Source organism: Nerophis ophidion, linkage group LG27 (assembly GCF_033978795.1).
Source record: "Nerophis ophidion isolate RoL-2023_Sa linkage group LG27, RoL_Noph_v1.0, whole genome shotgun sequence".
Lineage (NCBI taxonomy): Eukaryota > Metazoa > Chordata > Actinopteri > Syngnathiformes > Syngnathidae > Nerophis > Nerophis ophidion.
The window spans coordinates 15,301,197-15,319,055 of NC_084637.1; the positions used below are offsets into that span (position 1 = coordinate 15,301,197).

The window sequence follows — 17,859 nt, forward strand, 5'->3', positions numbered from 1 at the left end:
CACATTCAACTTTAGAGAAGGCCCACTTACAGGCGGCGGCAGGAGCGATGGTGTAACCGCCCTGTCGAGCAGCAACAAACGCATTTCCTGCTAAAACAAAAACAGTATTTCATCAGTGCCGTCGTTAATTATAACTTTTTTTTAAAATCACAAAATTATATTGTGGCGACCTTTGAGTGCTTGTAATCGCAAATGGAAGCCATAGAAAATGGCAAGCTACTTTTGGACAATTTAGCAGGATTTGTTGGGAGCATGAAAGAGCACTGAATCGATGCGTCTCACCATTTTTGGGACCATCGTTGTTCCGTAAATGGGGGGGAATGTATCGTCCTGCAGACACAGAAAGACATGAGCATCATTCTCATAAATGCTACATGGAGCAATTAGGTGAGAACCAAAACCCAAACAACTGTTGCTTAACGCAACGGAGGTGGCAGTGCTTTGCAATATTCACAGTGCCCCTTCATGCACCCACGTGGCTCTCTCTATGTTTTTATGGCATCACACGGCCAAATCAGCTAGTTTTGCGATTACCAACTGCTCTTACAGATAAGACTGAGGAGGAAGCGCTTACTGTTGGTGCCGCCACCTTGTCCGTCCGCTGCAGTCAAGTCTAGGACAGCAAGCTGAGGAGGTAAACACAAATTCGACAGTCAAGTTTGGCCAAAGGTGTAAATGAACAAAAGTTGTCTTTTGATTGACCGATTGAAACTTTTATTAGTTGATTGCACAGTACAGTACATATTCTGTACAATTGACCACGAAATGGTAACACCCGAATAAGTTTTTCAACTTGTTTAGGTTAGGGTCCACGTTGATCCGTTTAATGGTAGCAGCGGGCATGTGAATGCAGATAGATCTGTATTTAGCTCCTCATTAATAAATAATAATAATAATGTATTAGGATGGATGGATTTATATAGTGTAGCGCTTTTCTAGACACTCAAAGCACTTGACAGAGAAGTGAGAACCCATCATTCTTACACTCCGCATTCACACATTGGCTACATTTGTAGCCAAAGCTGCCTTGGGGTAGTTTTTAGATTAGTTTGATTCCACCAGGCAGTAAAAAAAAATGTTTTACTTTTACACACACAATCTTGTGGGAATTATGACTACCTTGTCTGTCGTATATTTGTAGTTGCTGAAAGCATTGGTATGCATTTTTCCAAACAGAAGATAGTACTATTTGTATGTGTTTTATAGAGGAAAAAGGGGCACTAATGTTATTATCCCCCTTCTCAAATTGTGGTATTGGATTAAGGACCTCTTGTGCGTTCCATGTCAAATTATAAAAATTCAGCTCTTTAATAGTTGTTAATTAGGTTTTTGTGCTAAAGGAACGCATAGTCTTAAATCGCTATTAGCTAGCGAACTAGTTTGACGCTAGCAGGAAAATTTATTGGTCACATTTTCATATAAGCGGAACCTCAATTTATGAACCCCTCATTATACAACCTTTTCAATTTACGAACCACAGATTGAATAGAATTATGCTTTGGTGTGCAAACATTATCTATGTGTTGTACAAACGTTTAATCTACCATAAAGCCATTTTGTGTCGGGCAGCACATGCATCGTGGGCGGGCTTATCGATCTCCAGTGCTCATTCAGTCAGTAGAGCAGTAATGTTGTTAGCTACTGTGCTAATTGGTACTTTGTAGGGGTGTAATGGTATGTGTTTTTGTATTGAACCGTTTCGGTATGGGGGTTTCGGTTGGGTTCGGAGGTGTACCGAAGGAGTTTCCACACGGACATATTAGGTAGCGCACCGCACGTTATGTAAACAATGCAGAGCGAGACACAACACACGGCAGGCTAGCAGCAACCGGGCTAGGACAACCTGCAAAAGCCAGAGCTGGAAGACCCTCCTGCTTCGTTAACATCTCCCCTTTGGGAACACTTCGGTTTCGCGCTGCGATACAACAATGGAGGACGGAGGTTTGCAGACATTGTTGAGCAGCAGTAGGGTATGCTTCTGCCAACACATCAAACATGCTAACCCCTTTGAAGCGGCACCACCGCATTCAAGCAGCCTCTCCTCGGCCAGCCAGGCAGTGCTGAGGCAATAACAAATGTTTTTATAGCAGCACATTTAAGACCATCCATCCATTTTACACCGCTTGTCCCGTCCGGGGTCAAAGGGGGTTGCTGTATTGCATTAAAAACTAGATTTTGACCCACTTCTACGGTGGAAGAACAATAAGCCCGAAGAAAGATTTTGTCATTTTATTTAATCTAAGCAACAACTTGAGGCAGTTTAATGTTGATTAACGTGGACCCCGACTTAAACAAGTTGAAAAACTTATTGGGGTGTTAGCATTCTGTGGTCAATTGTACGGAATATGTACTGTAATGTGCAATCGACTAATAAAAGTCTCAATCAATCAATCAATCAAAAAAAGCACTTTATATGTAGAAAGGTTTTGTTAAGAAAACATTCTGAGCCTTACCTTATTTAGTTTTTATTTCATATATGTAGACCACATTAACCCTGGCAATGGACCCTGTGTGTATATGTATGTTATGCCATTGTTTACAAATTTGGTAAATAAATAACCAATACATTTCTATTTTGTAGTTTTCTTACTGTACCAAAAATGACCCGAACCGTGACCTCTAAACCAAGGTACGTACCGAACCTCTAAACCAAAGTACTAGGGTGTACCGTTACACCCCTAGTACTTTGTGGGCTTTTTATAGCCTTTTTACAGCATTTTCTGATTAGCACTCAGCATGAAGGGTTGGAATTTGGGGTTGGATCACCAAAATGATTCCCGAGCGTGGCCATCGCTGCTGCTGCTCCCTGCTCCCCTTACCTCCCAGGTGGTGGAACAAGGGGATGGATCAAATGCAGAGAGTAATTTTACCACACCTAGTGTGTGTGTGAGACTATCAGTGGTATGTTATCTTTAACTTCTCGATAAGTTGAGTTGGTTTGAAATATTCAGGAAATATCCACAGCGATGTCGACAGTTCCACCTCCCCCCTTTAATTCACTGCATGGAAAGAATATTAAACGACAGTAAAGTGGATTCTGATTTCTATTCCTAAGCACTGGTGCAACCTGACTGCTACAGTTAAGGAGTTGTGTGATTTTAAATGGTGAGTTCACCACAGGGCTAGTGACACTGTGTGTGTGGGTGTTTGTGAAAGCAGGGTGTACAAAAGAATAAAGTTCAGCTGTTTTGGCTTTGTTAATAAAAAGAAAGTTGATACATCAACCCCTTCTTGAATTAGTTTGATACATACTACTGTAAAGCACTTTACATTGTGTTCAAAGTCTACAAACCTTTACTAAAATCGGAACATTTGTCAAGGCTGGAACTCATTATGTTTACGCAGTTTTATGGCGAAATGTGCTTCAATATATGGTCCCTGTTCAGGCACAAATTAATTTAACAGTACTTAAACAATAGGCTGGCTATAAGAAGTGTTTCCTGTCTGTGTACCTTGCTCAGTGTGTTGAAATTAGAGCTGTAACAGTTGTGTAGATACCGCAGTATTACAGTTTCGAAATCCTCACAATAATGCCGAGATGTGTGATGGTATCAAACAGAAACTTGGTGAGTGTAGTTTTTTTCTAGCGCTTTTGCGTTGGCCGGTTTGAACAAAAAACTTATCTACCAAAAAGTAGGCTGGAGAAGTATGTTCGTAGTAGATCAAATTATTTTTTTCTGGACATTTCCTGGAAATGTCATCAAAATCCCTCCATAAAGTTTTGAGTTAAGTTGCTAACAAACATAAACCCAGATAAAAACATTATCTCTTTGGCGGAGGTAATAAAAGTCTGGGTACTGCAAAACAAAGCACATCACTAACGTCTCGAGCGTTTCAAAGCCTACTGGCGAAAGACATGTGAGAAGCTCCTTGAGAAATTATAACCTGGAAATTATAATTAAAGCCAGCAAGCCTATGAATCAGTTGGTGAGATATTTAAATGATTAAAAGTAAAATTGTCAATTAACTTTTCTGAGGAACAGCATTTTCAAAAATAATATTACTGCTGAGGACACTGCCTCTCAGAAATTAAAAGTTGTACGATACCAAAATGAACATTACTGTTTTACACTTATTACACTGGATGTTTACATCGTCACTTAAAAGACACTCAACTCTTAAGTTTTTTTTTATATTTGCTCGAAACAGTGGATGTTCTCACAACTATTTGCACTTAAAATATACATGTTTGTAGGAGTAAAAATGATTACAACATTATAGCATTATGTTTGTGTTCAATTACAGTAAGTGTGTTTATCCTGAACGTTTCTGCTACTTTATTTTACACACTATGACAATTTTACCAAGTCTTACATTTGCGGGGACAATACCACAATGTTATTACCATGGCCTTAAATGAATACCCTGACAATCGTTACAGCCCTACTTAAAAATGCACTAGGTTTTGTATTTGTCAACACATTTAAACTTCCAAAATTTGTTTTGCAGTGTTGCCATATTTTTGAAAGGATACAAAGCCTGGGTCGATAAAATCTTAGGATAAATTAAACATATGTTTCTTATTGCAAGTTTGTCCATAAATGAATTAGTGAACATACTAGACTACTTGTCTTAGTAGTAAGTAAGCAAACAAAGTCTCCAAATTTAGACTGCTGACATATGCAGTAACATATTGTGTCATTTTCCATTCAATGATTTTGTCAAAATTATTAAGGACAAGCGGTAGAAAATGAGATTTTAATCTACTTGTTCATTTACTGTTAATATCTGCTTACTTTCTCTTTTAACATGTTCTATGTACACTTCTGTTAAAATGTAATAATATTTTTTTCTTTGTTGTTTGGATGGTTTATATTAGTTTTTAAAGACACTACTAATTTGGGTATCAATCCGATACCAAGTTGTTACAGGATCATAAATTGGTCGTATTCAAAGTCCTCATGTGTCAAGGGACATATTTCTTTAGTTTATAAACATAATACAAATTTTACAAAACCAAAAAGAAGATGTGGTGCCAAAAAATATCAATGTAATCATATTAGTATCGACGAGATACAGTCTTGTACTTGGTATAATTACAGTTGATGTTAGGTGAAGATCCACCAATGGCGTTTGTTTACATTTTGACGCCGGTGAGCTACGATGTGTAGTGAAGCATGTTTAGCTATTCCTTGTCCTGAAGGGATGATACTTGTAAGAAACTTACTTACTTTGTCACCATGGAGACGAGGATTAGTGATTCAGAAGCTAAAACACTGCCGACTAGAGCTGGACTTTAGCCACTAGCTAGCTTGCCATGTCTTAAAGCATCTCTTTCTGAGAGCGTTTCAGTGTTATAACTTCACCTTTATCATTAGTATTTAAGCCAAAATGAGTACATTCTCCCTTTACTGTCCATACACTGTGTCTGCTTGTAAGTACTCCGTGATTGTAGACTGACGAACATGATTGTCTGCTCGTAAACCAGCAATATCATGACGGGGGCGCAGGGGACCGGTAGTTTTTAGAGGCGGTATAGTACCGAATATGATTCATTAGTATCGCGGTATTGTACTAATACCGGTATACCGTACAATCCTATAACAAAATATGACAAATATGCTGCTTTAAAATAACAATTTGGTCCAATAATTACTACAGAACATAAATTAATTTCCAAACTTATATAAGAATAACCCACTAGATTCGATGGTGCACAAAAAAAACACATAACTTCCTGGCAGTAAACCTGCGAAAAATTGGTCCTCCGGTTTCTCTAGGTTTACATTTTCACACATTGCACTATTTTATTACACGTCATTAAGCATTTTTTACATATTCCTTATTTTTGTACCTTAATTTTAAGAAGTTATTGTTAAGTGTCCTTCGTGGATTTAGAATTGTGTTTAGTTTCCATGGTTGTGTTGACATTTCCTTTCATTTCTGCCATGATAACTGAGGGGATTTAATCAGAGAAAGGTTAAATTTGAAATAAAATGTTTAACTTGAAATATATTTATCTCCTGAACCATAAATTTCACATGTCTAAAAAAAAATACCAATAATTATTGATATTGATCAATATAAACACTTACATCGTGATACGGCTTTCAGCCACATCACTCAACACAAATTTTCTTGTACCAGGGCTCGAATTTCACCACGGCAACTGCGGCCATTGCTGCAACCACCGTCTCATTTGCCGTAATGCCCTAAAAAATTTACCGACATTGGCGGCAACACCTTGCCGTGACAGCCTATGACTCTTTACTTGCTAATGGACAAGGGATATAATAGTCAAGGGCATAATGATAAATAAAAGATAAAATTACAGAAGGTCAGGAACACAGCCTCCTTTATAAATGACAGAAAACCCTATAATTATTAATTCATTTTAAACAACACAAAGTCAGACACATGCGCACTTTCATCGCTTGGCTTCCTAATCACGATGTCGTAACACCGTAAATCTCGCTCTAGGAGTCAACCCTCGGAGTATACCTACTCAAAAGACCTACATGTCTCACTAAAGGTGGCCGTATGAACAACGTCAACACTGTCCTAAACCTATGCCACATAGTGAGAGCACAGTAAAAAACAATGGAACACATTTCGGGAGAATATTTGCACTGCAACACAACATAAACACAACAGAACACATTCCCAGAATTCGTTGCAGCACCAACTCTTTCGGGACTCTACAGTCATTGTCCCTCGCTTCCCTCCATGTGTTTAAGAATGGACTGCTGTTAGATGGAGACAGGTGTGGACAATATTGGATACACTAGTCCCAACACTAAAACTATACAGCGAAGGAGAAAAAGTATATGATGTTGCTTTCATTTTGACAACACAGCGTCCATCAGCTGCTGTGACGGAGTTAATGAGGTGAGGAAATTTGCTCTCACTCATGTTTTTTGTTGTTGTTGGCCAAACTGTTGTACTGAACCACAAGGGGGGGTTAGACTATCTTCATTAGCTAAACTCCTTTGTGTTTTATTTTGATATCAAAAAGTAAACGCCATGTTTTTTTGTAAAAAAAATGTATGTCACAAAGGTATAACTTTAAAAATCTTTTGACACATAATTTTGTTAATGTTTTATTGTGTGTAGTTAATTCCTATGAGACATATTTCTGCTAAAACTCTTAATGGATCCGTCCCGATGTAGCATCTACATGTACATAATTCAAAAAACTAATAGAAAAAAATACTTCCCTCTATCAAAACGTAAACAGAGGTAAAGGCATCATTTAATGACAAAAAGCTGACAAGTTTATGTTAATAATGAATTACTGTACATCTATGCATGCATGCTTTGGAGCCCCTGTCTGGAAAGAAAATAATGTTTGCCTTGGTGCCCTTTTAACTTGCCGCAGTGCCCTAAAACAGTGTTTTTTTTAACCACCGTGCCACGACACACACTTTGTGCCGTGAGATATTGTCTGGTGTGCCATGGGAAATTATGCAACTTCACTTAATTGGTCCAAAAAATATGTTTTGCTAATCAATAATTATGACAATGTGCCGTTGTCTCGTACCTATGCTGTGTAGACCATGGCAGGGTAACCATGTAATACTCCATATCAGTAGGTGGCAGCAGGTAGTTCTTTGCTTTGTAGAAGTCATAACGCGTCGAGGATGTTTTGTCGCTATCCCAATATGCAGAGTACAGCGTGCAAGTAAAAAGGTATCTGACGCATAAACCAAAAATTAACAAAAAACAAGTCCCGCTAGGAAAAGACACTGAAACATAGGGACGGATATGCAAAATAAAAGTAAAAAAGAACTGGCTACAAAGTAAACAAAAACAGAATGCTGGACAACAGCAAAAACTTACAGCGTGCGGAGCAGAAACGGCATCCACAAAGTACATCCGTACATGACATAATCAACAATGACCCCACAAAGAAGGATAGCGTATGCACAACTTAAATAGTCTTGATTGTGAAAACAAAGCAGGTGCGGGCAATAGCACTCAAAGGAAGGCGTGAAACTGCTACAAGAGAACACCAACAAAACAGGAAGGGTCACCAAAATAACAGCTCAAGACAGGAATTAAAGCACTACAAACAGGAAACAACAACAAACCCAAAATAAGGCACGACAACCTTGTGGAGTTTCATTTTTTAACCTTTTCTGCTGGTGGTGTGCCGTGGGCAGCACGGTGGTAGAGGGGTGAATGTGTCTGACTCACAATAGTAGTAGTAGTCCTGGGTTCAATCCCGTGGTCGGAATCTTTCTGTGTGAAGTTTGCATGTTCTACCCGTGACTGCGTGAGTTACCTCCGGGTACTCCGGCTTCCTCCCACTTCCAAAGACATGCACCTGGGGATAAGTTGACTGGCAACACTAAATTGGCCCTAGTGTGTTAATGTTGTCTGTCTATCTGTGTTGGCCCTGCGATGGGGTGGCAACTTGTCCAGTGTGTACGCCGCCTTCCGCCCGATTGTAGCTGAGATAGGGCTCCAGCTCCCCCCCGCGACCCCAAAAGATAATAAGCGGTAGAAAATGGATGGATGGAGGGACGGCGTGGCGCAGTGGGAGAGTGGCCGTGCGCAACCCGAGGGTCACTGGTTCAAATCCCACCTAGAACCAACCTCGTCACGTCCGTTGTGTCCTGAGCAAGACACTTCACCCTTGCTCCTGATGGGTGCTGGTTGGCGCCTTGCATGGCAGCTCCCTCCATCAGTGTGTGAATGTGTGTGTGAATGGGTAAATGTGGAAGTAGTGTCAAAGCGCTTTGAGTACCTTGAAGGTAGAAAAGCGCTATACAAGTACAACCCATTTATGGTGTGCCGCCGTATTTTTATGAAAAAAATGTGCCTTGGCTCAAAAAAGGTTTAAAAACACTGCCTTAAAATATGAGCCCTCCTTTAAGGAAACGCTTGCTGCGACCTAAAAAAGTTCAAATTTGAGGCCTGTTGTACAGCAACAAAAAGTGCAAATTTGTGGTTTGCTTAATTGATTTAGAGATATCCAAGCAATGAGGAACCTCAAATTTGGTACATTTAGTCATTTTTAGCCTCCAAACTGGTAGGCTGGTTAAACAGACAGAGAGGGATGACTACTTCGCTAGTGACACAGGGCAGTAAAAACAGTAAAAGTAAACAGTGAAAAATGTCAATATGGCAGTTTTGGGGATTTTTTCCAAACGGACCATAGTCCTTCGCCACACTCATGTTTTCTTTTCAACCCCTGTCCGTTTCCTATTCGGATGTGTTGAAACAGGTAGGAACTAAAGTTCAGGACTGTATAAATAAATAACAATATATAACAAACGTGCTACTTTAAAATAATAATCTGGTTCAATAATTACTACAGAATATAAATTAATTTTCATACTTGTATAAGAATAATACCAATTTGAATCGTACACAAAACTTCCTGGCAGTAAACCCGAAAAAAATTGTTCTCAGGTTTCTCAATGTTTTCATTCTCACACTATTTTCTTGCATTTTATTAAGCATTTCTTACAACTTCTTTATTTTTGCACCTTCATCTTAAGAAGTTTTTGTTAAGTGTTCATTGTGATTTTTCCTTTCCTTTCATTTTTGCCGTGATAACTGAGGGGATTTTAATCAGAGAACGGTTACATTTGAAAAAAAATGTTGACATAATATATTTATCTCCTGGATCATAAATTTTCCAGGCATAAAAAAACCCCCAATAATTATCGATGCCGATAGATATAAAAACTTATATAGTGATAAAGCTTTTAGCCACATCACAGTTTACTTAATTGATTTAGAGATATCCAAGCAATGAGGAACCTCAAATTTGGTACATTTAGTCACGGTGGCACAGGGGTTAGTGTGTGTCTGAGTTTAATTCCGGGCTCGGGATCTTTCTGATTGTTGTTTGCATGTTCTCCAGGGTGTACACTGCCTTCCGCCCGAATGTAGCCGAGATAGGCTCCAGTGACACCCCGCAACCCCAAAAGGGACAAGCGGTAGAAAAAGGATGGATGGAAACTTTGTGCTGGTTAAGCAGACACAGTGGTATGGCTACGTCAGTGTTTTTCAACCTTTTTTGAGCCAAGGCACATTTTTTTCCATTTAAAAAATCCAGAGGCATACCACCAGCAAAAATCATTAAAAAACATAACTCAGTTGACAGTAAAACGTTGTTGTTGCAATTGTTGAATACGACTTTAAACCATACCTAACCATGGATCCCTATAGCTCTTGACTGAAAGCAGGTGTAATGTCATCCACCTGTCACATCACACAATCAGTTACCTGTCACATCACACAATCACTCACTGTGTGCAGTGTTTTAGTTCTGGTCTTGCGCTCCTATGTTGGTGGCTTTTCCTGTTGTGTTGGTGTTTTCCTGTTGCAGTTTCAAGTCTTCCTTAAAACACTATAACCCGCACCTACTTTATTTTAGCAACCAAGACTATTCAAGTTGTTGCTATCCTTCTTTGTGGGGACATTGTTGATTGTCATGTTATGTTCAGATGTACTTTGTGGACGCCTTCTCTGCTCCACACGCTGTAAGTCTTTAACCTGACTCTCGCCAGATCCTTGTAGTTCGCTGTACTCCACACAAAAATCTGGCCTCGAGGGCATTACATACTCCTTCAAGATAGCAAAAAAATAATGAACCAATCAGAATCGCCGGGCGGGATTTCATAGATGTGACATAACACCGAAGCAAATGTTTGAGTCAAACAACAATGGCGGCACGCAGCGAGGAGTCATGTGCTGACATTGATTCTGTTATTGCAAATGTTTTGTCAAATCTATCGAATATTTAATAAAATATATTTAATACAACTTTTTGCTCTGTCGTTATCCAATATGTAGGCTGTCCATTTTTGGATTTCCCAGCGTCACTCTCATCAGCATCATGGGTTGATTTCAATGTGAGTGGTTGAAGTATCACGTCATTTAAGATAACGGACAAGTGGTTTATCCAATCACATACAATGATTTTTTTTTCACAAGGCCCCGCCTTCTGAAATACAGCTCCTATTAAGAAATGTCCCACATCTTTGTGTGGAACTCAGCGAACTACAAGGATCTCGCAAAAGTCGGGTTAGTAAGTCTTTGCTGTCGTCCAGCATTCTGTTTTCGTTTACTTTGTAGCCGGTTCAGTTTTAGTTTCATTCCGCATAGCCATCCCTAAGCTTTAATGCCTTTTCTTAGCGGCACTCGCCTTCTGTTTATTTCTGGTTTAAGCATTAGGCCAGGGGTCATCAACCTTTTTGAAACCAAGAGCTACTTCTTGGGTACTGATTAATGCGAAGGGCTACCAGTTTGATACACACTTAAATAAATTGCCAGAAATAGCCATTTTGAACTTTCACAGTATCATGTTGGACCCGCTCGACATCCATTGCTTTCCTCCTCTCTAAGGTTCTCATAGTCATCATTGTCACCGACGTCCCACTGGGTCATTATTGTCACCGATGTCCCACTGGGTGTGAGTTTTCCTTGCCCTTATGTGGGCCTACCGAGGATGTCGTGGTGGTTTGTGCAGCCCTTTGAGACACTAGTGATTTAGGGCTATATAAGTAAACATTGATTGATTGATTGATTATTATAAATAATTCATTAAATTTATCTTTGTGGAAACACTGATCATCTTAATAATTTCTCACAATAAGTATATATGTTTGATGACATGTTTTAAATAGGTGAAAATCCAATCTGCACTTTGTTAGAATATATAACAAATTGAACCAATCTATATCTCAAACAAAGACAAATCATTATTTCTTCTAGATTTTCCAGAACAAAAAAGAAATTCAAAAGACTTTGAAATAAGATTCAAATTTGATTCTACAAATTTTCTAGATTTGACAGAATAATTTTTTTGAATTTTAATCATAAAAACTTCAACATTGATTTAAATTGTCAGGAAAGAAGAGGAAGGAATTTAAAAGGTAAAAAGGTATATGTGTTTAAAAATCTTAAAATCATTTTTAAGGTTGTATTTTTTCTCTAAAATTGTCTTTCTGAAAGTTATAAGAAGCAAAGTAAAAAAATAAATGAGTTTATTTAAACAAGTGAAGACCAAGTCTTTAAAATATTTTCTTGGATTTTCAAATTCTATTTTAGTTTTGTCTCTCTTAGAATTAAAAATGTCGGGCAAAGCGAGACCAGCTTGCTAGTAAATAAATCAAATTTAAAAAAAAGAGGCAGCTCACTGGTAAGTGCTGCTATTTGAGCTATTTTTAGAACAGGCCAGCGGGCTACTCATCTGGTCCTTACGGACTAGCTGTGCCCGCGGGCACCGCGTTGGTGACCCATGCATTAGGCCATGTCTACACTAAGTCGTTTAACCCCTTCCATGAATAATTATTTAGCCAAAGCCCCGTTTCAGCCACACCAAACCAGCGTTTAAGGTCCCCCTTCTCGGACGGATTTTTACACGGGTAAGTCTGACGTGTAATTCTTGAATCTCAGGCACTTAGCTTTGTATGGACTCGCTGATCGTTTGCAAAGTGAGTTCGGAGAGAGAGTGCCGCCAGAAAGACCCCGCCCACACAGGAAGTGACATCAGAAAGAACGCGTCACAGCCAGCATCATAATATAGCGGTTTCGTAACTTGGAGCTAACCACTGGAAATATGAAAGCGAGTCATCCAGACATGCCCGTGTTTCTCCTTCTTCAACATGTACAAACGCTTGTGGAAATCACACATGAATACCTTAAGAGAAAGCGATTGCAGCCATTTCGGATACAACAATTCTCAGACAAGACAGGCAAGAGAACTTTCCTATGTCCGGCTGGGTCAGCTGTGTTTCTACTTTGCGAAAAACTTTGTCCATTTCTGGAAGGAGAGACAACGAGAATGCGAGCTCCCGTGGATGTGACAAAAAAGGTAGCGTGTGCATTGTATTACCTGGCCGTCGAGGAAAACGGCGAATGCTTTTGGCCTGGCAAAGCAGGCTGTATTTGTTATTGTCCGCCATGTATGTCAAGGACTCAACGTCTAAGTCCAGAGTATATAAAGTCACCAAAAAGGAATGGACAATGAAGGTGAAGGCAAAAGAGTGAAAAAGAGCGTCCTGACCAAATATCGAGATCCCTAGTTTGATTGTTGTAAAATGTTCTTTATTACATTGTTTACATGTCTAATTAAGATTTGATTAATTTATGATGGCTCAAGTGTGATTCACTAAAATTTGGGATTCCATTAAATTGAAATACCACAACTCTGGATATTGTGAAGTGAAGAAAATTATATTTATATAGCGCTTTTTTTCTGGTGAATCTCAATATCTAAGTTACATTTAAATCGGTGTGGGTTGTACCGGGAGCAGGTGGGTAAAGCGTCTGGCCCAAGGACACAACGGCAGTAACTCAGATGGCAGAAGCGGGGATTGAACCTGGAACCCTCAAGTTGCTGGCACGGCTGCTCCACCAACCGAGCTATACCACCCCCAGTTGTTCAAATAAGTTCAATTGAAGAACTAGAACTGAATATGACGTGCGCATTTTCTGCGCATGCGTACCAGGTCGCGTTGCTCCGGCGGACGGAGGGGGGTCTTAAACGGTGGTATTGTTGTGTGTGGACACGGATATGGTTAGGTGTGATTTACCCTGGATAACCTTATCCAGCTTAGTGTAAACGGGGCCTCGGATACCTTTTTACCTGCACTCTGCCTTCCGCTGTGCTCTGCATATTTGGGTCACGACAACGCAATTAGCTACCTGCTGCCACCTACTGATATGGAATAATATAACATGGTTACTGTGCCAGAGCTCTAAACAACACAGACATTCAACAACGGCACATTATTTGCGGATTATAATTGGTCGATCTACGTTCCCATCCTCACCTATGGCCATGAGCTTTGGGTCATGACCGAAAGGACAATATCACGAGTACAAGCGGCCGGGTGGCGGGGCTCTCCTTTAGAGATAAGGCAGTGGTTGTTAACCTTGTTGTAGATACCGAACCCCACCAGTTTCTAATGTGCATTCACAGTGAAAAATAAAAAGTTTTTTTTTCAAATTCAAGACAAAGTTATATGTTTTTGGTAACACTTCAGTATGGAGTACTTATTCTAAGTAAGAAAGACTTGATTTAGAGTTATTTGGATACTATGAGAACTAGGGATGCACCGAATAATCGGTAACCGAATATATTCGGCCGAATATGGAAAAAAAAGCCACATTCGGCCTTCGGTGGAATGAGTTAAAAGCAAGGCCGAATAGTGGCGTGTGACGCAATGACGCAATTTTTTGACGCGGTGACGCAATCAACCAACGTGCAGTGACGCGGTGACGTTGTAACCCAGCGCCTTCAGAAAAATATCAGCAGTGTGGAGATATTTTAAAGTGTCGGAAAGTGACAAAAGTATTGCAGTTTGCAACGAATGTTCAGCCTAACTGTCTCGAGGAGGTGCCTCAGCAAAGACCTTCAGCACTACTGCTTTAATTTATCATTTAAAAGCCAAACACCCAGAAAAGCATGCCGAGTACGAGAAAGAGATGGCTGTGGCTGCAGCTGCAGCAGCTGAAAGGAGAGCTGGTCACAACACGAGAACGCCCACCCCGACGTCTTTGAGAGGACGAAAAAGTTTGCGACTAACAGTGCCAAAGCAAACGGAATTACAAAGAAGGTAATGGAGTTTATGGCTTTGGATGATCAACCGTTTAGTGTTGTGGACGATATTTCTCTGATGTGTACATACCGGAGATGTATGACAGTGTTGCAGCCCGCGTCCACAAATTCAGTGGGGCCTCTGTTTACATTATTACCCTGTTGTGTAGGGTACCTGTATAAGCGTATGACGTTACAAGCACACACTTAATTGAGATTTACTTGAGCCTTCTGTTTACATTATTAGCCTGTTGTGTAGGCTACCTGTATAAGTGTATGAGGTTAAAAGCACACACTTTTTGAGATTTACTTGAGCCTCCTGTTTATATTATTAGCCCGTTGTGTAGGCTACCTTTATAAGTGTATGACGTTACAAGCACACACTTAATTGAGATTTACTTGAGCCTTCTGTTTACATTATTAGCCTATCTACTGTGGCTAAGCAGACTTTTGCCAAAAGGACACTAATTCATTTGTTGTGGGTTTATCCACTGTAATGCACTTAATTTTTGGGGGGGAATGCATGTTTTGTTTGAAGGCCTAATATAAATGAACAACTTTGTGCTTTTTTTGAAAAGCAAAGGCTATTTGAATATTAAAAAAATGTCAATATTCAATAAAAAATTACTTTATTTGAAAAACATGTCCAAAAATGTATTCCAGGCTATTTCTGCAATATGATTTTTTTTTAGAAAAACTGCATTCATTATTCGGTATTCGGTCTTCGGCCAAGCGTTTAAATTTTATTCGGCTTTGGCTACAAATGTTCATTTCGGTGCATCCCTAATGAGAACATATTCTAAGTAATAATTACCTAATTTAGAGTTATTTGGTTAGGGTTATAATGCCGAATAAGGCATTAATAAGTACTTAATAATGACTAGTTAAGAGCCAATATGTTACTAGTTTGCATGTTAATAAGCCACTAATTAATGGTGAATATGTTTCCCATGCTAATGTTTTACCATGTTTTTTTTTTACTGGTGCACAAAATGAACCGGGCATGAACATCTTGTTAGAACAACAAAACCAACTCAAAACAAATTACACACCTGCAAATCAGTCAGCTGTTGCCGTATCCGAAATACGCCGATAGGGAGAAGTTTGTATTTACACGATGAGTTCGGTGTGTTTTGACCTCCGCCGAACCCCTGAGGCCGACTCACCGAACACCTAGGGTTCGATCGAACCCAGGTTAAGAACCACTGAGATAGGGTAAGAAGTTCTGTCATCCGGGAGGAGCTCAAAGTAAAGCCGCTGCTCCTCCACATCGAGATGAGCCAGATGAGGTGGTTCAGGCATCTGGTTTTGATTGATACTTTTATTAGTAGATTGCACAGTTCAATACATAATCCGTACAATTGACCACTAAATTGTAACACCCGAATAAGTTTTTCAACTTGTTTAAGTCGGTCGGGGTCCACGTTAATCAATTCATGCCACCGGTCGGACGTGCCCGAAACGCCTCCCTGGGCCACGGGGAAGACTCAGGACACGTTGGGAAGACTATGTCTCCCGGCCGGCCTGGGAACTCCTCGAGATCCCCCGGGAAGAGCTGGACGAAGTGGCTGGGGAGAGGGAAGTCTGGGCTTCCCTGCTTAGGCTGCTGCCCCCACGACCTGACCTCGGATGAGCGGAAGAAGATGGATGGATGGATGGAATTGCAAAAACTATTTTATAACCCACATGCCGTATTTCCTTGAATTGCCGCAGGACATATAGTATGCGCCTGCCTTGAATCACTGCCGGGTCAAACTCGCTTCCCAAAATAAATAGCGCATGCTTAGTATTACCGCCTGGTCAAACTTGTGACGCCACGAGTGACACTTCCCATGTCATCATTTTCAAAATGGAGGAGGCTGATTTCAAGACCGGTAATTTGAAATCGCATAAAGGGAAGAACATTAAGAGCTATTCAGTAGGATTTAAAGGCCTAATGAAATGAGATTTTCTTATTTAAACGGGAATAGCAGGTCCATTCTATGTGTCATACTTGATCATTTCGCGATATTGCCAAATTTTTGCTGAAAGGATTTAGTAGAGAACATCGATGATAAAGTTCGCAACTTTTGGTCGCTAACAGAAAAGCTCTGCCTTTACCGGAAGTATGTGCGCGTGACGTCACAAGTTGCAGGGCTCCACACGTTCACATTGTTTTTAATTGGCGCAATCAGCATTAAGAGCTATTCGGACCTAGAAAACGAAAATTTTCCCATTAATTTGAGCGAGGATGAAAGATTCGTGTTTGAGGATATTGATAGATAAGGACTAGAAAAAAAAGAAAGAAAAAAAAAAAAAGGCGATTGCATTGGTACGGATTCAGATGTTTTCAGACACATTTACTAGGATAATTCTGGGAAATCCCTTATCTTTCTATTGTGTTGCTAGTGTTTTAGTGAGTTTAATAGTACCTGATAGTCGGAGGGGTTTCTCCACGGGTGTCTTGACGCCAGTGTCTGAGGGAAGTCGACGGCAACTGTATGGACGCCGCAAGCTCAGCTGATCTCCGGAAAGAGGCGACTTTTTACCACAATTTTCTCACCGAAAACTGCTGGTTGACATTTGGTCAGGATCCATGTTTGCTTAACTGCTCTGATCCATAGTAAAGCTTCACCTCCGGGAATTTTAAACAAGGAATCACCGTGTGTTTGTGTGGTTAAAGGCTAAAGCTTCCCAACTCCATTTTTCTACTTTGACTTCTCCATTATTAATTGAACAAATTGCAAAAGATTCAGCAACACAGATGTCCAAAACACTGTGTAATTATGCGGTTAAAGCAGACGAGTCGTGCATCGCTTAATATTTCCTTACAGTCTGTGACGTCGCGCGCACGCGTCATCATTCCGCGACGTTTTCAACATAATACTCCGCGGGGAATTTAAAATTGCAATTTCGTAAACTAAACCGGCCGTATTGGCATGTGTTGCAATGTTAATATTTCCATCCAACCATTTTCTACTGCTTATTCCTTTTTTGGGATCGCGGGAGGCGCTGGTGACAATCTCAGCTACAATCGGGCGGAAGGAGGAGTACACCCTGGACAAGTCGCCACCTCATCATTGATATCTACACTATTAGACTGCAGGGTCGGTAGTAGTGGGTTTCAGTAGGCCTTTAAGGTCCAAGCTTACATCACACTCAAATTTTTACCGCATGCCTTTGGTAAGTGCCGGAGTGAGAAGAGTTTTTAAAATAATTAGCGCATGCTTACTTTTACCGCATGCCTATGGTAAGCGCAGGAGTGAGAAGAGGGTTTTAATATAATTAGCACCCAGGCGGCAATTCAAGGAAATACGGTAGGTGAAATGACATCATCTCCCACGCCGCGGCACAGTGGTTGAAAAACACTGGGCTACGTC

At 40.1% G+C, this 17,859-nt stretch overlaps 1 protein-coding gene across 6 annotated transcripts in view; it reads right to left on the reverse strand.

The window, feature by feature from the left end:
* The window catches only part of LOC133544547 (ATP-dependent RNA helicase DDX3X-like), a 46,881-nt gene that overhangs the window by 28,166 nt on the left and 856 nt on the right, over window positions 1–17,859 (reverse strand). For 3 of the 6 annotated variants that reach the window (XM_061890008.1, XM_061890013.1, XM_061890010.1), the window contains exons 2-4: window positions 575–626; window positions 283–330; window positions 31–90 (exon numbers count right to left, since the gene is read on the reverse strand). In XM_061890008.1, coding sequence (XP_061745992.1) covers window positions 31–90; window positions 283–330; window positions 575–626 — 160 coding nt within the window. The remainder of the gene's footprint in view (window positions 1–30; window positions 91–282; window positions 331–574; window positions 627–17,859) is intronic. The other 3 variants (XM_061890009.1, XM_061890014.1, XM_061890011.1) reach the window with 3 other exon arrangements.